This window comes from Opisthocomus hoazin, chromosome 26 (genome assembly GCF_030867145.1).
Source record: "Opisthocomus hoazin isolate bOpiHoa1 chromosome 26, bOpiHoa1.hap1, whole genome shotgun sequence".
Taxonomy (NCBI): Eukaryota; Metazoa; Chordata; class Aves; order Opisthocomiformes; family Opisthocomidae; genus Opisthocomus; species Opisthocomus hoazin.
The window spans coordinates 7332707-7359722 of NC_134439.1; the positions used below are offsets into that span (position 1 = coordinate 7332707).

At 54.5% G+C, this 27016-nt stretch overlaps 1 protein-coding gene and 1 gene segment (V, D, J or C); both read right to left on the minus strand.

Annotated features, from left to right (window-relative positions):
* Window positions 1-27016, minus strand: part of LOC104330583 (M1-specific T cell receptor alpha chain-like) — a 215742-nt gene that overhangs the window by 140396 nt on the left and 48330 nt on the right. The window lies entirely within an intron of this gene.
* Window positions 6088-6870, minus strand: LOC142364350 (Ig heavy chain V region 6.96-like). The segment is given in 2 exon segments: window positions 6088-6450; window positions 6813-6870. Coding segments are annotated over 2 exon segments (396 nt in total).

A 27016-nucleotide genomic window follows, 5' to 3' on the forward strand; every position in this document is an offset into this window, starting at 1 on the left:
TAGCTTGTACCCTGCTGTGCTGTCCTACCAGACAACATCTGCTATGGTTCACATATGCCATGAGGACCAGGGTGAATGAACGTGAGACTTCTTACAGTTGTCTGGCTCCATCCACCACAGCACTTCTATAAGCTACCCCACCATATGTCCGTGCTCCCACAGTCTTACAACAAGCCACAGAAGAAAAAACTGGGCCATGCTGGTCAGGACCAAAGGCAATGTGCATCTTAACAGATCATAAATGTGAATTCTAAGAGATCATAAATGGTCTCGGCCCTTCAACCATACTGCTCTTTAATACATTTTCCTGTGAGCAGGCCAAAGTCTGGTTTTCTGCACCTGCCATTGCGTGACACCAGTATCTGGTTACCAGCTGTTAGAAAGAAATGCTGAGAAGTTTATTTTCTATATCAGTCATTTTTTGGTCCACTCTGCTGCAGAGATGCTCCAGGGTAAGCCCAGCACCACAGTAATACACTGCTTCATCCCCAAGCTTTGCTGCCTGGACATGCAGTGTGAAATCTATTCTGGGAGGTCTCCACTGATCCCTTAAAGAGATCCTGGAAACCATCTCCATCGACATCACCTTCCTTGTAAACCCAGTCCAGAGTGCCACGTGGCCCCTGCCATTACCAGGACATGTAGTAGCTGCTCATTGTCTCTCCACTCATGCTGCACTGGAAGGTGACTCCATCTCCCTCTCGCACGGCCAGTTCCCTGGTAAATTGCTCCAAGGCCACCTGGCCAGTGACTGCTGCAGAGAGCAAGAACAAGCCATGATCACTCCAAGAATGAGCAAAGGTCAGAGTAACACAGGTGGGGGCATTGTGATAGCACTGGACCCGTGGGAGGTCTAAAGCATTCTGCCCAAGGATGAACAGAGCAATAGAGCTAGTACCAGCAATCACAGCTCATGAGGAGGGAGACACCACGTTTCCCTCCCTCCTCCTCTCTGACAGACAGGAAGACCTGTCTGATTTTCCCATTCAAAGCAGGAAGGTTTTACACCATGTGGCACAAATCCCTGTGTCTTTGCCAAGATGGGATGGTGAGGAACCCACTCTCTTCTCACTGAAACTGCTCTGAATGAGCACAGGAGTGACAAGGTCCTCTCAGAAGAAAGTGGCAATTGGGCCCTAGGCTGCCGTCCTCGACCTGGTTGATCTTTGAAAGATGGGTTGCAGTGCACCTTGAGCAGAGTGTCCAGCCCTGTTGCCAAGCGTTAGGCCCCAAGATGGCGGAGCAGCGCACAACAGCTCTACCCACGTCTTCCGGGTCTGTGCCTCTGTGACTGCAGTCAGTCCTAGTCCCTCCTAGTCCCTCCCTCAGCCTATGACAACAATGAAGGCGGGAGGCGGGGGCTGGGGGAGCAGAAGAAGTTGATGTTGTTGGTGGACTCCTGGTGTCTCTCACCCTGCAGGTGCAACAATATGTGCTGGTTTGTCAGGAAAGCCCCTGGTGGGCAAAAGGTGATGTGTTGCTGTGGGGCCACCCACCCTTCTTCTGAGGAAGGACAGCTGGGTGCTGGTGGGACCTTGGAGCTGGCCCGGCGGTGGCAGGTTGTCCTCCCACTGGGGCCATGTCCCTTAGTGCTGTTCTATTGCTCCCATATGGAACCCCGTTAAGCCCAGCTCCGCTTCTACAGGGTACCTCTAGGCAGACGTTCACCGCTTTCTCCTCCCTCAACGCTGGCCAAGCACCCTACTCCGCAACTTGCTCCCTCGTGATGACACTGCTCCAGCTGCCTCTTCCCATCAAAGCCCTCCAAGGCCATCCAAGCAGCAGAGGACCTACAGGGCTCTGGGCAGCTGAGATCCAGGATAAGTTTGGTGCTGCAGCTCTGCGGTAGATATGCAGGCTCAAGCCCCCCAGCTCATACCCCAACACTCATGTGCAAAGGACTTGGCAGGGACCATGCTGTTGGGGTTCCTCAGCAGAGCAGGAACACACCCCTCTCTTTGCTCATCCTACCCAGCAAGAACCCAGAGATCCCCTTAGGACCTTTGCAGCCACAGGTTGGGACACCTACTGAGCCCTGACACAATGTCACTGTCTTGACAGGTACCAGCATTTTGGGAAACACTGCCCACTCCACAAACTGTTGGAATCCTATTCCTCGCCTCCCTTTTAGTGGATGCTCCAACATGGCCCCCTGCGGAAGGGATGCAGGAGAGGTGTGGGAAGGGCAGTTGCAGAGGTGCAGTGGGTTTGCATGGCAGCATTTTGGTAGCAGTGGAGCTGCAGGTGTGGCTGCTCTGAGGAGCTGCTAGAAGCTTCTCCTGTGTCCAATAGAGACAATGCCAGCTGGCTCCAAGATGGACCTGCCACTGGCCTAGGCCAAGCCAATCAGTGATGATGGTTGTGCCTCTGTGATCACATATTGAAAAAGGGAAAAAAATCCTGTGTGGTAGCACGTGAAGCCGGACAGAGTAGTGAGAATATGTGAGAGAAATAACTCTGCAGACACCAAGGTCAGGGAAGAAGGAGGGGGAAGAGGTGCTCCAGGCACCAGAGCAGAGGTTCCCCTGCAGCTTGTGGTGAAGACCATTGTGAGGCAGGCTGTCTGCCTGCAGCCCATGGACATCCACAGTGGAGCAGATATGCACCTGCAGCCGTGGAGGACCACAAGCTGGAGCAGGTGAATGCCCGAAGGAAGCTGTGACCCCATGTGGAGCCCTCGGTGGAACAGTCTGCTCACAGTGCCCTGCGGACCCATGGAGAGAGAAGCCCATGAGGGAGCAAGCTTGCTGGCAGGACCCATCCCCCTCTGCCACTCAAGGCGAGGAGGTAGAGGATTTGACAGTAAATTCAAGCCCAGGAGGAAGGGAGGGGTGAGGGGAAGGTGCTTTTAACATTTGGTTTCATCTCTCGTTATCTTACTCTCAATTGATTAGTAACAAATTAAACTAGTTTCTTCAAGTCAAGTCTGTTTTGCCCATGATGGCAACAGCTGAGTGATCTCCCTGTCCTTATCTTGACCCACAAGCTTTTTGTCATTATTTTTTCTCCCTTGTCCAGTTGACGAGGGGGAGTGATAGAGCGGCTTTGGTGGGCACCCAGCATCCAGCCAGGCTAAACCATGACAAGAGGGTAGAAGAACCCATCGAAACTGGAGGCTTGAGGCTGGGAAAAGAAGCACAGTGATGCAGGGCGAGGGTAGCCTAAGGCGCCCAGGGACACTTGGAGCTGCTCCAGTGTGGTTGGACATGCCGAGTTCCCTACAGCCCCCAAACACATGGAGGGCTGGAATGTTGTTCTGGCACAGGGCACACTCCATATCCTCCTTCTTGGGGTTTCTCACAAAAATCCACGCTGTCCCTCAATGTACACACATGAGCATATACGCAAACGGAGCCAACACTAACAAGACAACGAAGAGACTATTCATCGTGTTCAGGGGAAAAGCTGCTCTGCAGCCCAGCTGTCGCACTGCTCTGGGGCTCCCTGAACAAGATGAGGTTTCAAAACGCGACTCAGCTCTGGCTTTCCATGTTCAGAGTTTAGTTCTTCAATGGTTGCATTCTTCCTAAAATAAGTCTCTTGCCCTCTCACTTTGTGCCTGTGGGAGAGACTGAGAAGGAAGAAAGAAGGGTAATAACATGCGAAGGGTTTTGTGTGTGCTTGTGGGAGACTCCGCCGCTGCCAGCACCTCTGTGCCTGCTTCTGGGAAAAGCCAGACAAGACTAGTCTTGAGAAGCCTTCTTGCCGCCAACCACAAAAGAGCTGGCTGGATTTAACCCCCTCTCCTACCACTTCTGCCCTCACTCTGCCTGTGTTTCAAACACTGTGCCCTTTTCCAGCTCTCTGGTGCTGCACTAATAGGTGGCCATGTCTGCAGCCGACGGAAAGAGCACTTCCAGGAAGTGCGGGTTCCTGGAGGGCTCTGCAGAGCCGGTGACTCGGGTCTGGAAGGATGAAGTAATGTGCTGGAGTCCTGTGAGAGGATACTGCAGCACTACATGCTGCAGGTCTCTGCCAGGAGTCTGATGGACTCACGCATTCCCCACGAGTACCTGCTGTCGCTGACGTGTACACCAGATATGTGACAGGCATCTCTGAGACCTTCCCTACCATGGGCTAGAGGTCTGCACCTGAGAAAGGGCACCTGAAATCCCAGGACATAAGGATGAACAGGCTGCGATAGCTCAAGGTATCCCTCTGAACTCCAGAAAACAATTTTTTAGTGTGTGGGTGAGCAAGCACTGGTGCAGGTTGCCCAGAAAGCTTGTGGAGTCTCCGTGCTTGGAGAGACTCAAAAGCTGCCTGGAAATAGCCCTGGCCAACAGGCAGGTATTAATCTCTTCTCCCCAGTAACTTACAATAGGACGAGAGGAAATGTCCTCCAGTTGCGCCAGGTTCAGAGTGGATATTAGGAAAAATGTCTTTACTGAAAGAGTGGTCAGACATTGCAACAGGCTGCCCAGGGAGGTGGTGGAGTCACCATCCCTGGAGGTATTCAGAAAACATGCAGATGTGGCACTTCAGAGCATGGTTTAGTAGGCATGGTGGTTTTGGGGTGACAGCTGGACTTCATGATCTTAGAGGTCTTTTCCAACCTAGGATTCTATGAATCTAAAAGTTCCCTCCTGGAAAGCTCCAACTCCTCCTCTGTCCAGTTGGCAAGGATGGGCAATGACACTGCACACACAGTGTTACACATGGGCAGAACAGCTCCTACTCACCTCTCCCCAGCTCCTCTCTGCCCACAAATCTGCTCTGCTGCAGCTTCCCATGTCAGGTTTCCCCCCATAAGGGCTGGAAGAAGTGTGCTATGAGGAATGGCTAAGGACTTTGGGTTTGCCTACCTTGGAGGAAAGGAGGCTGAAGAGCAAACTCATTCCTCTCTACAGCTTCCTGAGGAGGGGAAGTGGAGAGAGGGAGGTTCTGATCTCTTCTCCTTCGTATCCAGTGATAGCACGCATAGGAATGGTTCAAAGTTGCCCCAGGAAAGGTTTAGATTGGAGATTAGGAAGCATTGCTTTACTGAGAGGGTGGTCAAACACTGCAACCGGCTTCCTAGAGAGGTGGTCAATGCCCCAAGCCTGTCAGTGTTTAAGAGCATTTGGACAATGCCCTTAAGAGCATGCTTTAACTTGGTCAGACCTGAACTGGTCAGGCAGTTGGACTACATGATCGTTGCAGGGCCGTAAGATTGAAATCGTCTATTCTATTCTATTCTATTCTATTCTATTCTATTCTATTCTATTCTATTCTAATGAACCACTGACAGCACCCAGCCTCAGAGAGACCCCCCACTTTCTCTCACACCAGGCACTGTTCCCTCACAGACTCGCCACGGAGATGGGCTGTGATTCCCATGAACATGCAGGAGGGGAGAGCAGGAGGGGAGGAAGCTGATGTTGTTCAGGCATGAGCCAAGTGTCTCTCACCGTGGTCCCTGCAGGGTGCAGTAATAGAGCGCACTGTCCCCCAGCTCCAGCCTGGTGATGATCAAGGTCCCAGAGCTCTTGTCAGCCTGGCAGGAAAACCTCTTGCGGGCAAAAGGGGCTGTGTGGCTGTAGGAGCCCCCCCGGCCCTTGCTCTGCAGCAAATACTGCAGGGGCTTGCCAGGACGCTGCCGATACCAGGCCACGTAAATATAGGAGGCATTAGAGCTATAAGTGCATCGTAGGGTCCTGGTATTCCCTGCTCGCCACCACACTATAGACCTTGTTGCTTGGATCTCACCACCTTGAAATGAACCTGAAAGAAAAGCAGGGCTGTTCCCCCGCTGCTTTGCTCTCATGGCCCAAGGAAATGACCCACAAAGGCATCAGCAGAAGCAGGCAACACTGTTGCCAAAACCCAAGCGCTTTGGATACCCCAGGAAAGAAGGTGACCAAGGCAAGGCAGAGAGAGGCTGCAGGAAGGCAGAGTGGCCAGCCTGGGTAGGTGACAGAAACACACTGAACCACCTCCTCAGAATAAAACACTGAAATTGCAACTGAGGAGATGCAATTTAGCAGTGCCAAGAAAGGAGCTCTTGCAGAAAGGCCAGGACCTCCAGAGGTGTGCAGCGATGGCGACTCTTGTTGAAAACAGCAGCAAGCCAGCTCAGCACTCGCCTGCTCCAAAATATCTACACCCACTGGTGGGCCCCAAAAGGTTTGTGTTAAAGCTCAGCTGCATTTCGTGTCACCGTGCGAACGGCACAGAAGTAGCAGGCACAATCCCCAGGATGCAGCAGATGCAGGGACAGAGATGCCTCAGACCGCAAATTGTCCCGGGAGGCAGTGGCTCGACCCTGCACTGCTGGCCCGAATTGAATCTGTGATGAATAATGGCTGATCCAGGACACCCACTCCAGTTTGCCACCGGGTGCCTGACGGTACCACCGAACATAATGATTCTCGAATCTGAAGCCGGAGCCGCGGCAGGAGAGTTGCGCGGAGTCCCCGGGCGCTCGCAGCCCTCCGCCGGCCTCCACCAGCCTCAGCTGCGCCCACGCCCCTGCGGACGGAGAGCGCAGGCAGCCGGGCACGGCGCGCCCACGGCCCGAGGACGTTCACCCGCCGCCCCGCCGACCCCCGCCCCGCCACAGCGACCGCCGACACCCCCCTGGCTCCCGACAAAGCCCCGCGCCCGCCCGGGACAATGCCCCGCCTGCCCTGCTCGGGGCTGAGCCGCGCCTGCTCCCGGCACTTGGGCCCGACCCAAAGCCGCCCCCTGCCCTGCCCCTGCCCCTGCCTCTGCCCCTGCCCCTGCCGCTCCGTCCCCCGCTCCCCCGACGCCGCCCGCTCCCCCCTTCCCCCGCTGCAGCCCCAGCCCCGGGCCCAGCCCCGGCCTCGCTGCCCTCCCCGCCCGCCTCTCACCCGCCGGCCCCGCGGCCAACGACAAGGCCAGGAGCCACGGCCCCACGCCGGCCGCCATCCCGCCCTGCCGCGCCGCGGCCGCACACGAGCCGAGCGGAGCCGCGCTCGGGCCCGCTCCTGCCCGCCCCGCCGCCTCGGCCCCTCGCCGGGGCAGCGCCGACGCCTCGGCCCGCCCCCAGCACACCCGCCCCGCCACGGCCCGGCCCGGCCCGGCCCCCCGCTGCCGCGGCCCCTCGGCGGGAGGAGGACGAGGAGGAGGAGGAGGAGGAGGAGGAGGAGGAGGAGGAGGGCGCGGGGAGGGACGCGGCCCAGGGCCGGCGGCACAGGACGAGCGCGGCGCCTGGCACACGAAGCCTCCTGGCCCGCGGCTCCCAGCGCGGCTCCGCCGCTGTCCCAGCTCCCAGCCCCAGCCCCAGCGCCAGGCACGGGCTCTCGGCCCGCAGCGTCCCCGCGCAGGACCCTCGCCGTGCCCCGCACCCCCAGCCCGCCCTGGCCTCACTCCCAGCCCATGCCCGGGGAGACAAGAGTCACAGTGAGGAAACACTGCTTTCCCCGTTCCCCCACAACTCCCCCTTTCAGCTCCGCACGGCTGCTCTGTGCTGCCCTCCATGTCCCCCACCCCAGCCCTCGGCTCTCTTCTTCCTGGCTGTCACAGCACCCGGCTCCTGCTGAGCTGCCCTCATACACCGCGTCAGACCGGCCCCGCATTGCACATCCAGCAGGCAGGGGCAGGGCGGGTTGTCTGCAGGTGGAGTGAGGGCGAAGGCCACAGCAGTTGTCACTCCTGCCCCACCAATGCAACTAATGCCTGCAAGGTTGTCACGGCTGGAGGAAGGGGGATCCCTCCAGCTCCATCACCACCGCCTCCTCACAGCACACTGGTCACAAGCCTCACTGGTGAAGAAACATGCACAGGTTATGGCCTTGCACACAGCATGACTCAGTTAGCAGAGGAGTGGAGTCTCTGTGAAAGGACGGACTGTCCAGAGTCTGCTTATCAGCAGGATTTCAGCTGCTGTTGTTATTTACCGTATCCTGCCTGTGTGACATAGTTTTGGTGAAGAATGGGTTGTATAACCTCAGGGTTACGTTTGGAGCTATGGCATTTGTCTTCTGAGAAGCCACTATGCACAATGTAGCCCCGCTTCATTAATTCTTTACTTAATATGGTGTGCACATACAGTTTTTGTTTCAACTATTAAACTATCTTTACCTGAACCCACGTGTTCTTTTTATTCTGCCCTGCCGATTCTCTCCCCATCCTGCTGAGAGGGCAGTGACGGAGAAGCTGTGTGGGGCTTAGCAGTCTGCAATGGTTCATCGACAACTGTCCTTTTTGGTGCCCAGCACAGTTCTCAAGGACTTCAACAAAATGCCGCGTCTGAGTGGAGTGCGCTGGACCGAATTCATAACTCTCTAGCTGTTTAGCTGTGAATTGGCAGGCTCCTGTGCTTGCCACAGGGCTTCCTTGCTTTGCTTCTTGTTACCGTCTGGTGCTTCTTAGGGGTTGCTTTTGGCTTTTGCTGCTCACTGTAGCCCTTAACACCTCACTCTGCTGTGCCTGGGAACAGTTTGCCAACAGCAACGGACGTGCGCCCAAGCTGGCAGATGGCCAGGGCATCGCCGCTGTTCCTGTGCTGCTGCACTGGACCTGCCGGAACTCCAGTGAGAGCTTGTGTGGCAGGGACTGTGAGCTGTGGATAAGGTACATCCCTGAAAGAACTGTGGTCTGTGTTTAGGGCCGTGTCAATCCAGATTCTCCCCTGAAAGGACTGTGATCCATGGGTAAGTCCACGCTGAAGCAGCAGGTCACGATCCGCTCAGATCTCTCAAATTTACAGCATTACCTAACCTGTGACTTAAACTTTGTTTTATGAGCTCATTAGGAAAGAAAACAAACATGTCAAGCAAGGGCTCAGTCCCCTTTTCACAGATCAGTCTAACATGTCAATTCACTTCTTTATCACTCAATTCTTGAGGTTTCTAATGTAATAGTTCTCTAAATCATAACTCATAACTCAAGTTGTAACTCGCGACTGGGAACTTGCAACTCACAACTCGTAACTTGGGACTCAACTCCTAACTCACATGCCTATGAGCAAAATAGTTGCCTGACCAATGGGGAGAGCGCTCGTTCTTCCTCTTCTCTCACGCTGCAGGCAGCCCCTGTACCGTACCAGGACACACGAAAGCCTCAGCAACCCACCTGCTCTTGCACCTGCTTCAACAGCCTGTATGACCTGCTCCAAAGGGACAACACCTACAGGCTGCTATGGATATACCTTTAAATTCTTGTAACCCACGTTTTCAGATGTGTGTTACAAGAAGCACTGCAGCAGGAACCAACAAAACCAAGGCAGAAGGAGCTTCACAAGCAGCCCTGCAGGTTCAGCACCACTGGTCCAGAGCTGGCTTTGGCTGCTGTTAAGGGAGAACCTGCCGCCCGAGCATTCACACTCCGTGCAAGGAGTCGCACACACACCACCCGAGACCTTAACTGCTAGGACCGGAGTCGCTTTGCAGCAGGCGACTCCAGTGAGCCGACAGGTGCCCCTTTTCGTGCCCCTTTTCGACTCCTCACACACATACACTCACTCTCGGGTGCTTCCTCATCCCTCAGGCTCGACTCCAGGTCTCTCGAAGCAGAGTCTCTGTGTGCCAGGCGAGTCTAGTAAATGGTGCAGCGGTGGAAACCAGCTTGAGCTGGTTGCCTCTGGAGAGGGAACCCAAACAAAGAAATCCCTGGGCAATTATACCCCCACAATCTAAGTTCCCTCCCCGCATGAGTGGTGTCCAAGCGGCAGCTGATCCAATGGTGTCATTTGGGTCTGGGGGCATTTGTCCCTCATTGGAGCCCATCATTGTCTTTGGGCAGGCTTATCTTCAGAGATGCCCTGCTGTTGTCTATTGATGACTTAACTTCCTTGTCTTCTAGCTGCAACTGAGTCCTTGGGGCCATCCTTCACTGAGCTTGGCAAGGCTTCAGTGGAATTTCACTGTATCCATGTGGTAGATTCACAGCGTGCAGCCTAAGGCTTCAGTGAAGTTAGCCACTAAAGCCAAGCAAGTTACTTATATGAACATATATATATACATATATGAGTACTGTACCAGAACACAGAACAGCGACTCTTCTTACATTTTGGCTTATCTTTTTGTCCTGGGTTCGGCCAGGACAGGGTTCATTTTCACCAGAAGCCAGGAGGGGACACAGCCGGGTGGGCTGACCCAAATTGGCCAAACAAAACAGGGTAATCAATACTGTGTGCAGTCGTGCTGGGTTCTGAGTGGGGGAGCTGAGCAGGGGGGAAGGGATTTGCCCCTAGGGAGTGCATGGGGTGATTGGTGAGAGTTGCTCTGTGCATTTCCGTCTTTGTTCTGTATATTCTCCTTATCAGTATTGTTCTTGCTACTGTTCCCTTCCTTTGCTGTTCAGTTAAACTGCCCTTATGCCGACCCAGGAATTTTTGCCTTTTTCTTTCCATTCTCCTCCCCACCCCCGTGGGGGGAGGGGCGACAGAGACACTCTGTGGCCCTTTTGTTGCCGGCCAGGGCCAGACTGCAACACTTTTCTATAACACAGCCAATAACTACACACAACACAAGGCATCTCCTGTCCTGAGCACCATAATGCATGGACCACAAACAACTCAATGGAGGTTTCACAGCTCCAGCTGTGCCTTGGTCTTCCTGACCCCATCCCTACAGAACCAGGCAGCGTCCCTGTGCTCGACCCAGGACACCTGTCCCTGCTTCTACTGCCTGCACATTTACTTCTTACCCTTTATTTTGACAGGTAGGTTTGCACTCAGCCATGCCGGTCTCTTGCCTTCTTATCCTGATTTCTGACAAATGGAGGATTTCTGACAAATGGAGATCAAGAGCTCTTGTGCTCCAAGGAAAGATGCCTTAAAGATCTGCCAGCTCTGTTCTGCTCCCTTGTACCTGAAAGCGTTTTCCCAGGGTGTCCTATTGACTAACTCCTCGAACAGCTGGAAGGTTGCTTCCCTAAAATCCAGAGTCCTGACTTTACTCTTTGCCTGTCTCATATTCCTCAGCAATGTGAACTCCACCGGTGTATGATCACTGTAGCCCAGGCTGCCTCCAGTCTTGCTGTCTGAAGGAGGGTTCAAAGAAGATGGGGCCAGGCTCTTTTCACTGGTGCTCAGTGGAAGATCAAGAGGCAATACACACAAACTGAAACACAGAGGAATTCTTCCGAACATCAAGAAACACTTTTCATTGTCAGAGTGACAGAGCACAGGCACAGGACGCTCAGAGAGCTTGTTGAGTCTCCATGCTTGGAGGTATTTACAAGCTGTCTGGACACGGTCCTGGACCACTAGCTCTACGTGGCCCTGCTTGAGGAAGGGGCTTGGACCAGATGACCTTCTAAGGTCTCTTCCAATTTCAACCTTCCTGTGATTCTGTGAATGACTCACAAGCACATTCACATCCTTGCAGGTGATATGTGCCAGGGCAAAGCAGAACACTGAAACTCAGACTTTGCTATTTGAAGTCAGTTCTTTGCCATCCGAGGAAGGAGGCAAGGACACTCAGTGTGGAATTACCAAGGGAATTTATTCTTTTACCTTTGAGCTGTGTGCACAGCCATGTCCTAGTCTGATGCATGGGAGGATCCCGATACAGAGGAAAGCAGGGTTTACATATGTGGCTGATCAGTGAATATTGCTCACCTAATCAGAAGGTACTACTCCTAAGCTGGATCAGTACATGCTTCTCTTGCACAGGTGCTGTACACTTATGGTCAGTGGCGTATCAATATTTGATCTTCTAAACCCAGGTCCCGTGTAGGTGGGGGGCTTTATCCTGAATTCTGGTCACTTCAAGTTCTGGCCACAGTTGTATACCTGGCTTAATTGAAGAGTAAACTTTCTGTTGTTTTCATGTTGCTATGGTGTGTTCTGATCCAGGATGAGCTGGCTTAGCTTGCGTCTTAAGGTCACATCGACCCTGAGGTAAAAACTCATAGTGTCAGGTAGTGTTCATTCATCTAAGCAAGTCACAGAATCACAGAATCACAGAACTCCAGGGGTGGGAAGGGACCTCTAGGAATCATCTAGTCCAACCCCCCTGACAAAGCAGGTTCACCTAGAGCAAGCTGCACAGGACAGTGTCCAGGCAGGTTTTCAATAGCTCCAGAGAAGAATCCACAAGTGCTCTGGGCAGCCTCTTCCAGTGCTCTGTGACCCTCAAAGTAAAGAAGTTCTTCCTCATCTTCAGATCGAACTTTCTATGCTTCGATTTGTGCCTGTTGCCCCTTTCCCTGCTGCTGAGCACCACTGGAAAGAGTCTGGCCCCATCCCCTTTACACACACCCTTAGGATATTTATAGGCATTTATAAGGTCCCTCTTAATCTTCTCTTCTTCAGGCCAAACAAGCCCAGCTCCCTCAGCCTTTCCTCATAGGAGAGCTTCCCTAGGTTGTGGGAGACAGTGTCAAAAGCCTTGCTGAAGTCAAGGTAGAAAACATCCACTGCTCTCCCCTCATCTACCCAGCCAGTCATGCCACCATAGAAGGCTATCAGATGGCTCAAGCATCATTTCCCCTTGGTGAATCCATGCTGACTACTCCTCATAACCTGTTTTTCCTCCACTTGCTTAGAGAAGACATCCAGTCAGAGCTGTTCCATCACCTTTCCAGGGATGGAGATGAGACTGACTGGCCAGTAGATCCCAGAGTTCTCCTTCTTGCCCTTTATGAAGACTGGAGTGACTTTAGTGCTTACACAGTGTCAAGGCCTTCTCTGTTTCTCTTGTTGCCCATCAGCTGCACACTTGACCACAACTGGCCAAGTGGATATCTCATACTGCATGATGTCATGCAAAGCAATAAGAGCTGGGAGAAAGAAGGAGGAAAGGGGGATTTCATTTGAGCCTTGCCCAAAGATGGAGCTCTTGTCAGCCTCGCAGGAAAACCCCTTGAAGGCAAAAGGGGCTCTGTGGCTGTAGGAGCCTCCCTCAGCCCTTGCTCAGCAGCAAGTGCTGCAGGGGTCCAGCAGGATGCTGTTGATACCAGGCCACATAAATATAGGAGGCATTGGAGCTGTTAGTGCATCGCAAGGTCCCAGTATTCCCTGCTCACCACCACACTGCACACCTCGTTGCTGGGATCTTGTCACCCTGAAACACACATGAAACAAGAGGAACCCACTGCTTTGCTCTGACTGTCACAAAGAAATGCCCGCTGGCAGTCGACAGAAGCAGGCAGTGCTGTTGCCAAAGCCCAAGTGCCTTCAGTGCCCCAGGGAACAAGGGCAGGAGGGATAGCAGAAGGGCTGCAGACAGGCAGACTGGTCAGGCTGGTTGAGCGACAAACAGTACCCTGCATATCCTTCGAAAAATAAAGCACTGCTTTTGGGACTCAGGGGCAGGAAAGAGGCGGTGCAGAGAAAGCAGCTCTTGCTGAAAGGCCAGGACCACCTGTGGTGCACAGTGATGGCCCCTCTCTCCCTGGGTGCACTCCTGGGCTCCTCCATCATTCACCTGCCCTGAAACTCTCCCACCCTGTGCTAGGCCCCAAAAGGTTTGTGTTAAAGCTCAGCTGCATTTCCTGTCCCTGTGGGAACAGCACAGAAGTAGCGAGCAGAGTCCCGGGGGTGCAGGGCACGCAGGGACAGAGCTGATTCAGACCGGGAATTGTCCCGGGACACTGTGGCTCGACCCTGCACTGCTGGTGCGTAATTTGTTATAGAACCTAAGGCATTGATCCAGGACACCCACTGGAGACTGCCACCGGGTGCCTGACGGTACCACTGAACTGCATAAACCTTGAAGTCGAAGCCGGAGCCGCGGCAGGAGAGTTGCGCGGAGTCCCCGGGTGCTCGCAGCCCTCCGCCGGCCTCCACCAGCCTCAGCTGCGCCCACGCCCCTGCGGACGGAGAGCGCAGGCAGCCGGGCACGGCGCGCCCACGGCCCGAGGACGTTCACCCGCCGCCCCGCCGACCCCCGCCCCGCCACAGCGACCGCCGACACCCCCCTGGCTCCCGACAAAGCCCCGCGCCCGCCCGGGACAATGCCCCGCCTGCCCTGCTCGGGGCTGAGCCGCGCCTGCTCCCGGCACTTGGGCCCGACCCAAAGCCGCCCCCTGCCCCTGCCCCTGCCCCTGCCCCTGCCCCTGCCGCTCCGTCCCCCGCTCCCCCGACGCCGCCCGCTCCCCCCTTCCCCCGCTGCAGCCCCAGCCCCGGGCCCAGCCCCGGCCTCGCTGCCCTCCCCGCCCGCCTCTCACCCGCCGGCCCCGCGGCCAACGACAAGGCCAGGAGCCACGGCCCCACGCCGGCCGCCATCCCGCCCTGCCGCGCCGCGGCCGCACACGAGCCGAGCGGAGCCGCGCTCGGGCCCGCTCCTGCCCTCCCCGCCGCCTCGGCCCCTCGCCGGGGCAGCGCCGACGCCTCGGCCCGCCCCCAGCACACCCGCCCCGCCACGGCCCGGCCCGGCCCGGCCCCCCGCTGCCGCGGCCCCTTGGCGGGAGGACGAGGAGGGGGAGGAGGAGGAGGAGGAGGAGGAGGAGGAGGAGGAAGGGGGCGCGGGGAGGGACGCGGCCCAGGGCCGGCGGCACAGGACGAGCGCGGCGCCCGGCACACGAAGCCTCCTGGCCCGCGGCTCCCAGCGCGGCTCCGCCGCTGTCCCAGCTCCCAGCCCCAGCCCCAGCGCCAGGCACGGGCTCTCGGCCCGCAGCGTCCCCGCGCAGGACCCTCGCCGTGCCCCGCACCCCCAGCCCGCCCTGGCCTCACTCCCAGCCCATGCCCGGGGAGACAAGAGTCACAGTGAGGAAACACTGCTTTCCCCGTTCCCCCACAACTCCCCCTTTCAGCTCCGCACGGCTGCTCTGTGCTGCCCTCCATGTCCCCCACCCCAGCCCTCGGCTCTCTTCTTCCTGGCTGTCACAGCACCCGGCTCCTGCTGAGCTGCCCTCATACACCGCGTCAGACCGGCCCCGCATTGCACATCCAGCAGGCAGGGGCAGGGCGGGTTGTCTGCAGGTGGAGTGAGGGCGAAGGCCACAGCAGTTGTCACTCCTGCCCCACCAATGCAACTAATGCCTGCAAGGTTGTCACGGCTGGAGGAAGGGGGATCCCTCCAGCTCCATCACCACCGCCTCCTCACAGCACACTGGTCACAAGCCTCACTGGTGAAGAAACATGCACAGGTTATGGCCTTGCACACAGCATGACTCAGTTAGCAGAGGAGTGGAGTCTCTGTGAAAGGACGGACTGTCCAGAGTCTGCTTATCAGCAGGATTTCAGCTGCTGTTGTTATTTACCGTATCCTGCCTGTGTGACATAGTTTTGGTGAAGAATGGGTTGTATAACCTCAGGGTTACGTTTGGAGCTATGGCATTTGTCTTCTGAGAAGCCACTATGCACAATGTAGCCCCGCTTCATTAATTCTTTACTTAATATGGTGTGCACATACAGTTTTTGTTTCAACTATTAAACTATCTTTACCTGAACCCACGTGTTCTTTTTATTCTGCCCTGCCGATTCTCTCCCCATCCTGCTGAGAGGGCAGTGACGGAGAAGCTGTGTGGGGCTTAGCAGTCTGCAATGGTTCATCGACAACTGTCCTTTTTGGTGCCCAGCACAGTTCTCAAGGACTTCAACAAAATGCCGCGTCTGAGTGGAGTGCGCTGGACCGAATTCATAACTCTCTAGCTGTTTAGCTGTGAATTGGCAGGCTCCTGTGCTTGCCACAGGGCTTCCTTGCTTTGCTTCTTGTTACCGTCTGGTGCTTCTTAGGGGTTGCTTTTGGCTTTTGCTGCTCACTGTAGCCCTTAACACCTCACTCTGCTGTGCCTGGGAACAGTTTGCCAACAGCAACGGACGTGCGCCCAAGCTGGCAGATGGCCAGGGCATCGCCGCTGTTCCTGTGCTGCTGCACTGGACCTGCCGGAACTCCAGTGAGAGCTTGTGTGGCAGGGACTGTGAGCTGTGGATAAGGTACATCCCTGAAAGAACTGTGGTCTGTGTTTAGGGCCGTGTCAATCCAGATTCTCCCCTGAAAGGACTGTGATCCATGGGTAAGTCCACGCTGAAGCAGCAGGTCACGATCCGCTCAGATCTCTCAAATTTACAGCATTACCTAACCTGTGACTTAAACTTTGTTTTATGAGCTCATTAGGAAAGAAAACAAACATGTCAAGCAAGGGCTCAGTCCCCTTTTCACAGATCAGTCTAACATGTCAATTCACTTCTTTATCACTCAATTCTTGAGGTTTCTAATGTAATAGTTCTCTAAATCATAACTCATAACTCAAGTTGTAACTCGCGACTGGGAACTTGCAACTCACAACTCGTAACTTGGGACTCAACTCCTAACTCACATGCCTATGAGCAAAATAGTTGCCTGACCAATGGGGAGAGCGCTCGTTCTTCCTCTTCTCTCACGCTGCAGGCAGCCCCTGTACCGTACCAGGACACACGAAAGCCTCAGCAACCCACCTGCTCTTGCACCTGCTTCAACAGCCTGTATGACCTGCTCCAAAGGGACAACACCTACAGGCTGCTATGGATATACCTTTAAATTCTTGTAACCCACGTTTTCAGATGTGTGTTACAAGAAGCACTGCAGCAGGAACCAACAAAACCAAGGCAGAAGGAGCTTCACAAGCAGCCCTGCAGGTTCAGCACCACTGGTCCAGAGCTGGCTTTGGCTGCTGTTAAGGGAGAACCTGCCGCCCGAGCATTCACACTCCGTGCAAGGAGTCGCACACACACCACCCGAGACCTTAACTGCTAGGACCGGAGTCGCTTTGCAGCAGGCGACTCCAGTGAGCCGACAGGTGCCCCTTTTCGTGCCCCTTTTCGACTCCTCACACACATACACTCACTCTCGGGTGCTTCCTCATCCCTCAGGCTCGACTCCAGGTCTCTCGAAGCAGAGTCTCTGTGTGCCAGGCGAGTCTAGTAAATGGTGCAGCGGTGGAAACCAGCTTGAGCTGGTTGCCTCTGGAGAGGGAACCCAAACAAAGAAATCCCTGGGCAATTATACCCCCACAATCTAAGTTCCCTCCCCGCATGAGTGGTGTCCAAGCGGCAGCTGATCCAATGGTGTCATTTGGGTCTGGGGGCATTTGTCCCTCATTGGAGCCCATCATTGTCTTTGGGCAGGCTTATCTTCAGAGATGCCCTGCTGTTGTCTATTGATGACTTAACTTCCTTGTCTTCTAGCTGCAACTGAGTCCTTGGGGCCATCCTTCACTGAGCTTGGCAAGGCTTCAGTGGAATTTCACTGTATCCATGTGGTAGATTCACAGCGTGCAGCCTAAGGCTTCAGTGAAGTTAGCCACTAAAGCCAAGCAAGTTACTTATATGAACATATATATATACATATATGAGTACTGTACCAGAACACAGAACAGCGACTCTTCTTACATTTTGGCTTATCTTTTTGTCCTGGGTTCGGCCAGGACAGGGTTCATTTTCACCAGAAGCCAGGAGGGGACACAGCCGGGTGGGCTGACCCAAATTGGCCAAACAAAACAGGGTAATCAATACTGTGTGCAGTCGTGCTGGGTTCTGAGTGGGGGAGCTGAGCAGGGGGGAAGGGATTTGCCCCTAGGGAGTGCATGGGGTGATTGGTGAGAGTTGCTCTGTGCATTTCCGTCTTTGTTCTGTATATTCTCCTTATCAGTATTGTTCTTGCTACTGTTCCCTTCCTTTGCTGTTCAGTTAAACTGCCCTTATGCCGACCCAGGAATTTTTGCCTTTTTCTTTCCATTCTCCTCCCCACCCCCGTGGGGGGAGGGGCGACAGAGACACTCTGTGGCCCTTTTGTTGCCGGCCAGGGCCAGACTGCAACACTTTTCTATAACACAGCCAATAACTACACACAACACAAGGCATCTCCTGTCCTGAGCACCATAATGCATGGACCACAAACAACTCAATGGAGGTTTCACAGCTCCAGCTGTGCCTTGGTCTTCCTGACCCCATCCCTACAGAACCAGGCAGCGTCCCTGTGCTCGACCCAGGACACCTGTCCCTGCTTCTACTGCCTGCACATTTACTTCTTACCCTTTATTTTGACAGGTAGGTTTGCACTCAGCCATGCCGGTCTCTTGCCTTCTTATCCTGATTTCTGACAAATGGAGGATTTCTGACAAATGGAGATCAAGAGCTCTTGTGCTCCAAGGAAAGATGCCTTAAAGATCTGCCAGCTCTGTTCTGCTCCCTTGTACCTGAAAGCGTTTTCCCAGGGTGTCCTATTGACTAACTCCTCGAACAGCTGGAAGGTTGCTTCCCTAAAATCCAGAGTCCTGACTTTACTCTTTGCCTGTCTCATATTCCTCAGCAATGTGAACTCCACCGGTGTATGATCACTGTAGCCCAGGCTGCCTCCAGTCTTGCTGTCTGAAGGAGGGTTCAAAGAAGATGGGGCCAGGCTCTTTTCACTGGTGCTCAGTGGAAGATCAAGAGGCAATACACACAAACTGAAACACAGAGGAATTCTTCCGAACATCAAGAAACACTTTTCATTGTCAGAGTGACAGAGCACAGGCACAGGACGCTCAGAGAGCTTGTTGAGTCTCCATGCTTGGAGGTATTTACAAGCTGTCTGGACACGGTCCTGGACCACTAGCTCTACGTGGCCCTGCTTGAGGAAGGGGCTTGGACCAGATGACCTTCTAAGGTCTCTTCCAATTTCAACCTTCCTGTGATTCTGTGAATGACTCACAAGCACATTCACATCCTTGCAGGTGATATGTGCCAGGGCAAAGCAGAACACTGAAACTCAGACTTTGCTATTTGAAGTCAGTTCTTTGCCATCCGAGGAAGGAGGCAAGGACACTCAGTGTGGAATTACCAAGGGAATTTATTCTTTTACCTTTGAGCTGTGTGCACAGCCATGTCCTAGTCTGATGCATGGGAGGATCCCGATACAGAGGAAAGCAGGGTTTACATATGTGGCTGATCAGTGAATATTGCTCACCTAATCAGAAGGTACTACTCCTAAGCTGGATCAGTACATGCTTCTCTTGCACAGGTGCTGTACACTTATGGTCAGTGGCGTATCAATATTTGATCTTCTAAACCCAGGTCCCGTGTAGGTGGGGGGCTTTATCCTGAATTCTGGTCACTTCAAGTTCTGGCCACAGTTGTATACCTGGCTTAATTGAAGAGTAAACTTTCTGTTGTTTTCATGTTGCTATGGTGTGTTCTGATCCAGGATGAGCTGGCTTAGCTTGCGTCTTAAGGTCACATCGACCCTGAGGTAAAAACTCATAGTGTCAGGTAGTGTTCATTCATCTAAGCAAGTCACAGAATCACAGAATCACAGAACTCCAGGGGTGGGAAGGGACCTCTAGGAATCATCTAGTCCAACCCCCCTGACAAAGCAGGTTCACCTAGAGCAAGCTGCACAGGACAGTGTCCAGGCAGGTTTTCAATAGCTCCAGAGAAGAATCCACAAGTGCTCTGGGCAGCCTCTTCCAGTGCTCTGTGACCCTCAAAGTAAAGAAGTTCTTCCTCATCTTCAGATCGAACTTTCTATGCTTCGATTTGTGCCTGTTGCCCCTTTCCCTGCTGCTGAGCACCACTGGAAAGAGTCTGGCCCCATCCCCTTTACACACACCCTTAGGATATTTATAGGCATTTATAAGGTCCCTCTTAATCTTCTCTTCTTCAGGCCAAACAAGCCCAGCTCCCTCAGCCTTTCCTCATAGGAGAGCTTCCCTAGGTTGTGGGAGACAGTGTCAAAAGCCTTGCTGAAGTCAAGGTAGAAAACATCCACTGCTCTCCCCTCATCTACCCAGCCAGTCATGCCACCATAGAAGGCTATCAGATGGCTCAAGCATCATTTCCCCTTGGTGAATCCATGCTGACTACTCCTCATAACCTGTTTTTCCTCCACTTGCTTAGAGAAGACATCCAGTCAGAGCTGTTCCATCACCTTTCCAGGGATGGAGATGAGACTGACTGGCCAGTAGATCCCAGAGTTCTCCTTCTTGCCCTTTATGAAGACTGGAGTGACTTTAGTGCTTACACAGTGTCAAGGCCTTCTCTGTTTCTCTTGTTGCCCATCAGCTGCACACTTGACCACAACTGGCCAAGTGGATATCTCATACTGCATGATGTCATGCAAAGCAATAAGAGCTGGGAGAAAGAAGGAGGAAAGGGGGATTTCATTTGAGCCTTGCCCAAAGATGGAGCTCTTGTCAGCCTCGCAGGAAAACCCCTTGAAGGCAAAAGGGGCTCTGTGGCTGTAGGAGCCTCCCTCAGCCCTTGCTCAGCAGCAAGTGCTGCAGGGGTCCAGCAGGATGCTGTTGATACCAGGCCACATAAATATAGGAGGCATTGGAGCTGTTAGTGCATCGCAAGGTCCCAGTATTCCCTGCTCACCACCACACTGCACACCTCGTTGCTGGGATCTTGTCACCCTGAAACACACATGAAACAAGAGGAACCCACTGCTTTGCTCTGACTGTCACAAAGAAATGCCCGCTGGCAGTCGACAGAAGCAGGCAGTGCTGTTGCCAAAGCCCAAGTGCCTTCAGTGCCCCAGGGAACAAGGGCAGGAGGGATAGCAGAAGGGCTGCAGACAGGCAGACTGGTCAGGCTGGTTGAGCGACAAACAGTACCCTGCATATCCTTCGAAAAATAAAGCACTGCTTTTGGGACTCAGGGGCAGGAAAGAGGCGGTGCAGAGAAAGCAGCTCTTGCTGAAAGGCCAGGACCACCTGTGGTGCACAGTGATGGCCCCTCTCTCCCTGGGTGCACTCCTGGGCTCCTCCATCATTCACCTGCCCTGAAACTCTCCCACCCTGTGCTAGGCCCCAAAAGGTTTGTGTTAAAGCTCAGCTGCATTTCCTGTCCCTGTGGGAACAGCACAGAAGTAGCGAGCAGAGTCCCGGGGGTGCAGGGCACGCAGGGACAGAGCTGATTCAGACCGGGAATTGTCCCGGGACACTGTGGCTCGACCCTGCACTGCTGGTGCGTAATTTGTTATAGAACCTAAGGCATTGATCCAGGACACCCACTGGAGACTGCCACCGGGTGCCTGACGGTACCACTGAACTGCATAAACCTTGAAGTCGAAGCCGGAGCCGCGGCAGGAGAGTTGCGCGGAGTCCCCGGGTGCTCGCAGCCCTCCGCCGGCCTCCACCAGCCTCAGCTGCGCCCACGCCCCTGCGGACGGAGAGCGCAGGCAGCCGGGCACGGCGCGCCCACGGCCCGAGGACGTTCACCCGCCGCCCCGCCGACCCCCGCCCCGCCACAGCGACCGCCGACACCCCCCTGGCTCCCGACAAAGCCCCGCGCCCGCCCGGGACAATGCCCCGCCTGCCCTGCTCGGGGCTGAGCCGCGCCTGCTCCCGGCACTTGGGCCCGACCCAAAGCCGCCCCCTGCCCCTGCCCCTGCCCCTGCCCCTGCCCCTGCCGCTCCGTCCCCCGCTCCCCCGACGCCGCCCGCTCCCCCCTTCCCCCGCTGCAGCCCCAGCCCCGGGCCCAGCCCCGGCCTCGCTGCCCTCCCCGCCCGCCTCTCACCCGCCGGCCCCGCGGCCAACGACAAGGCCAGGAGCCACGGCCCCACGCCGGCCGCCATCCCGCCCTGCCGCGCCGCGGCCGCACACGAGCCGAGCGGAGCCGCGCTCGGGCCCGCTCCTGCCCTCCCCGCCGCCTCGGCCCCTCGCCGGGGCAGCGCCGACGCCTCGGCCCGCCCCCAGCACACCCGCCCCGCCACGGCCCGGCCCGGCCCGGCCCCCCGCTGCCGCGGCCCCTTGGCGGGAGGACGAGGAGGGGGAGGAGGAGGAGGAGGAGGAGGAGGAGGAGGAGGAAGGGGGCGCGGGGAGGGACGCGGCCCAGGGCCGGCGGCACAGGACGAGCGCGGCGCCCGGCACACGAAGCCTCCTGGCCCGCGGCTCCCAGCGCGGCTCCGCCGCTGTCCCAGCTCCCAGCCCCAGCCCCAGCGCCAGGCACAGGCTCTCGGCCCGCAGCGTCCCCGCGCAGGACCCTCGCCGTGCCCCGCACCCCCAGCCCGCCCTGGCCTCACTCCCAGCCCATGCCCGGGGAGACAAGAGTCACAGTGAGGAAACACTGCTTTCCCCGTTCCCCCACAACTCCCCCTTTCAGCTCCGCACGGCTGCTCTGTGCTGCCCTCCATGTCCCCCACCCCAGCCCTCGGCTCTCTTCTTCCTGGCTGTCACAGCACCCGGCTCCTGCTGAGCTGCCCTCATACACCGCATCAGACCGGCCCCGCATTGCACATCCAGCAGGCAGGGGCAGGGTGGGTTGTCTGTAGGTGGAGTGAGGGCGAAGGACACAGCAGTCGTCACTCCTGCCCCACCAATGCAACTAACGCCTGCAAGGTTGTCACGGCCAGAGGAAGGGGGATCCCTTCAGCTCCATCACCACCGCCTCCTCACAGCACACTGGTCACAAGCCTCACTGGTGAACAAACAGGCACAGGTTATGGCCCTGCACACAGCATGACTCAGCAGAGGAGTGGAGTCTCTGTGAAAGGACGGACTGTCCAGAGTCTGCTTATCAGCAGGATTTCAGCTGCTGTTGTTATTTACCGTATCCTGCCCGTGTGACATAGTTTTGGTGAAGAATGGGTTGTATAACCTCAGGGTTACGTTTGGAGCTATGGCATTTGTCTTCTGAGAAGCCACTATGCACAGTGTAGCCCCGCTTCATTAATTCTTTCCTTAATATGGTGTGCACATACAGTTTTTGTTTCAACTATTAAACTATCTTTACCTCAACCCATGTGTTCTTTTTATTCTGCCCTGCCGATTCTCTCCCCATCCTGCTGAGGGGGCAGTGACGGAGAAGCTGTGTGGGGCTTAGCAGTCTGCAATGGTTCATCGACAACTGTCCTTTTTGGTGCCCAGCACAGTTCTCAAGGGCTTCAACAAAATGCCGCGTCTGAGTGGAGTGCGCTGGACCGAATTTATAACTCTCCAGCTGTTTAGCTGTGAATTGGCAGGCTCCTGTGCTTGCCACAGGGCTTCCTTGCTTTGCTTCTTGTTACCGTCTGGTGCTTCTTAGGGGTTGCTTTTGGCTTTTGCTGCTCACTGTAGCGCTTAACACCTCACTCTGCTGTGCCTGGGAACAGTTTGCCAACAGCAACGGACGTGCACCCAAGCTGGCAGATGGCCAGGGCATCGCCGCTGTTCCTGTGCTGCTGCACTGGACCTGCCGGAACTCCAGTGAGAGCTTGTGTGGCAGGGACTGTGAGCTGTGGATAAGGTACATCCCTGAAAGAACTGTGGTCTGTGTTTAGGGCCGTGTCAATCCAGATTCTCCCCTGAAAGGACTGTGATCCATGTGTAAGTCCATGCTGAAGCAGCAGGTCACGATCTGCTCAGATCTCTCAAATTTACAGCATTACCTAACCTGTGACTTAAACTTTGTTTTATGAGCTCATTAGGAAAGAAAACAAACATGTCAAGCAAGGGCTCAGTCTCCTTTTCACAGATCAGTCTAACATGTCAATTCACTTCTTTATCACTCAATTCTTGAGGTTTCTAATGTAATAGTTCTCTAAATCATAACTCATAACTCAAGTTGTAACTCGCGACTGGGAACTTGCAACTCCCAGCTCGTAACTTGGGACTCAACTCCTAACTCACATGCCTATGAGCAAAATAGTTGCCTGACCAATGGGGAGAGCGCTCGTTCTTCCTCTTCTCTCACGCTGCAGGCAGCCCCTGTACCGTACCAGGACACACGAAAGCCTCAGCAACCCACCTGCTCTTGCACCTGCTTCAACTGCCTGTATGACCTGCTCCAAAGGGACAACACCTACAGGCTGCTATGGTTATACCTTTAAATTCTTGTAACCCACGTTTTGAGATGTGTGTTACAAGAAGCACTGCAGCAGGAACCAACAAAACCAAGGCAGAAGGAGCTTCACAAGCAGCCCTGCAGGTTCAGCACCACTGGTCCAGAGCTGGCTTTGGCTGCTGTTAAGGGAGAACCTGCCGCCCGAGCATTCGCTCTCCGTGCAAGGAGTCGCACGCACACCACCCGAGACCTTAACTGCTAGGACCGGAGTCGCTTTGCAGCAGGCGACTCCAGTGAGCCGACAGGTGCCCCTTTTCGTGCCCCTTTTCGACTCCTCACACACATACACTCACTCTCGGGTGCTTCCTCATCCCTCAGGCTCGACTCCAGGTTTCTCAGAGCAGAGTCTCTGTGTGCCAGGCGAGTCTAGTAAGTGGTGCAGCGGTGAAAACCAGCTTGAGCTGGTTGCCTCTGGAGAGGGAACCCAAACAAAGAAATCCCTGGGCAATTATACCCCCACAATCTAAGTTCCCGCCCCGCATGAGTGGTGTCCAAGCGGCAGCTGATCCAATGGTGTCATTTGGGTCTGGGGGCATTTGTCCCTCATTGGAGCCCATCATTGTCTTTGGGCAGGCTTATCTTCAGAGATGCCCTGCTGTTGTCTATTGATGACTTAACTTCCTTGTCTTCTAGCTGCAACTGAGTCCTTGGGGCCATCCTTCACTGAGCTTGGCAAGGCTTCAGTGGAATTTCACTGTATCCATGTGGTAGATTCACAGCGTGCAGCCTAAGGCTTCAGTGAAGTTAGCCACTAAAGCCAAGCAAGTTACTTATATGAACATATATATATACATATATGAGTACTGTACCAGAACACAGAACAGCGACTCTTCTTACATTTTGGCTTATCTTTTTGTCCTGGGTTCGGCCAGGACAGGGTTAATTTTCACCAGAAGCCAGGAGGGGACACAGCCGGGTGGGCTGACCCAAATTGGCCAAACAAAACAGGGTAATCAATACCGTGTGCAGTCATGCTGGGTTCTGAGTGGGGGAGCTGAGCAGGGGGGAAGGGATTTGCCCCTAGGGAGTGCACGGGGTGATTGGTGAGAGTTGCTCTGTGCATTTCCGTCTTTGTTCTGTATATTCTCCTTATCAGTATTGTTCTTGCTACTGTTCCCTTCCTTTGCTGTTCAGTTAAACTGCCCTTATGCCGACCCAGGAATTTTTGCCTTTTTCTTTCCATTCTCCTCCCCACCCCCGTGGGGGGAGGGGCAACAGAGACACTGTGTGGCCCTTTTGTTGCCGGCCAGGGCCAGACTGCAACACTTTTCTATAACACAGCCAATAACTACACACAACACAAGGCGTCTCCTGTCCTGAGCACCATAATGCATGGACCACAAACAACTCAATGGAGGTTTCACAGCTCCAGCTGTGCCTTGGTCTTCCTGACCCCATCCCTACAGAACCAGGCAGCGTCCCTGTACTCGACCCAGGACACCTGTCCCTGCTTCTACTGCCTGCGCATTTACTTCTTACCCTTTATTTTGACAGGTAGGTTTGCACTCAGCCATGCCGGTCTCTTGCCTTCTTATCCTGATTTCTGACAAATGGAGGATTTCTGACAAATGGAGATCAAGAGCTCTTGCGCTCCAAGGAAAGATGCCTTAAAGATCTGCCAGCTCTGTTCTGCTCCCTTGTACCTGAAAGCATTTTCCCAGGGCGTCCTATTGACTAACTCCTCGAACAGCTGGAAGTTTGCTTCCCTAAAATCCAGAGTCCTGACTTTACTCTTTGCCTGTCCCATATTCCTCAGCAATGTGAACTCCACCGGTGTATGATCACTGTAGCCCAGGCTGCCTCCAGTCTTGCTGTCTGAAGGAGGGTTCAAAGAAGATGGGGCCAGGCTCTTTTCACTGGTGCTCAGTGGAAGATCAAGAGGCAATACACGCAAACTGAAACACAGAGGGATCCTTCTGAACAGCAAGAAACACTTTTTCATTGTCAGAGTGACAGAGCACAGGCACAGGATGCTCAGAGAGCTTGTTGAGTCTCTATGCTTGGAGATATTTGCAAGCTGTCTGGACACGGTCCTGGACCACTAGCTCTACGTGGCCCTGCTTGAGGAAGGGGCTTGGACCAGATGACCTTCTAAGGTCTCTTCCAATTTCAACCTTCCTGTGGTTCTGTGAATGACTCACAAGCACATTCACATCCTTGCAGGTGATATGTGCCAGGGCAAAGCAGAACACTGAAACTCAGACTTTGCTATTTGAAGTCAGTTCTTTGCCATCCGAGGAAGGAGGCAAGGACACTCAGTGTGGAATTACCAAGGGAATTTATTCTTTTACCTTTGAGCTGTGTGCACAGCCATGTCCTAGTCTGATGCATGGGAGGATCCTGATACAGAGGAAAGCAGGGTTTACATAAGTGGCTGATCAGTGAATATTGCTCACCTAATCGGAAGGTACTAGTCCTGTGCGGAATCAGTACATGCTTCTCTTGCACAGGTGCTGTACACTTATGGTCAGTGGCGTATCAATATTTGATCTTCAAAACCCAGGTCCCATGCAGGTGGGGGGTTTTATCCTGAATTCTGGTCACTTCAAGTTCTGGCCACAGTTGTATACCTGGCTTAATTGAAGAGTAAACTTTCTGTTGTTTTCATGTTGCTATGGTGTGTTCTGATCCAGGATGAGCTGGCTTAGGTTGCGTCTTAAGGTCACATCGACCCTGAGGTAAAAACTCATAGTGTCAGGTAGTGTTCATTCATCTAAGCAAGTCACAGAATCACAGAATCACAGAACTCCAGGGGTGGGAAGGGACCTCTAGGAATCATCTAGTCCAACCCCCCTGACAAAGCAGGTTCACCTAGAGCAAGCTGCACAGGACAGTGTCCAGGCAGGTTTTCAATAGCTCCAGAGAAGAATCCACAAGTGCTCTGGGCAGCCTCTTCCAGTGCTCTGTGACCCTCAAAGTAAAGAAGTTCTTCCTCATCTTCAGATCGAACTTTCTATGCTTCGGTTTGTTCCTGTTGCCCCTTTCCCTGCTGCTGAGCACCACTGGAAGGAGTCTGGCCCCATCCCCTTTACACACACCCTTACGATATTTATAGGCATTTATAAGGTCCCTCTTAACCTTCTCTTCTTCAGGCCAAACAAGCCCAGCTCCCTCAGCCTTTCCTCATAGAAGAGCTTCCCTAGGTTGTGGGAGACAGTGTCAAAAGCCTTGCTGAAGTCAAGGTACAAAACATCCACTGTTCTCCCCTCATCTACCCAGCCAGTCATGCCACCATAGAAGGCTATCAGATGGCTCAAGCATCATTTCCCCTAAGTGAATTCATGCTGACTGCTCCTCATAACCTGCTTTTCCTCCACTTGCTTAGAGAAGACATCCAGTCAGAGCTGTTCCATCACCTTTCCAGGGATGGAGATGAGACTGACTGGCCTGTAGATC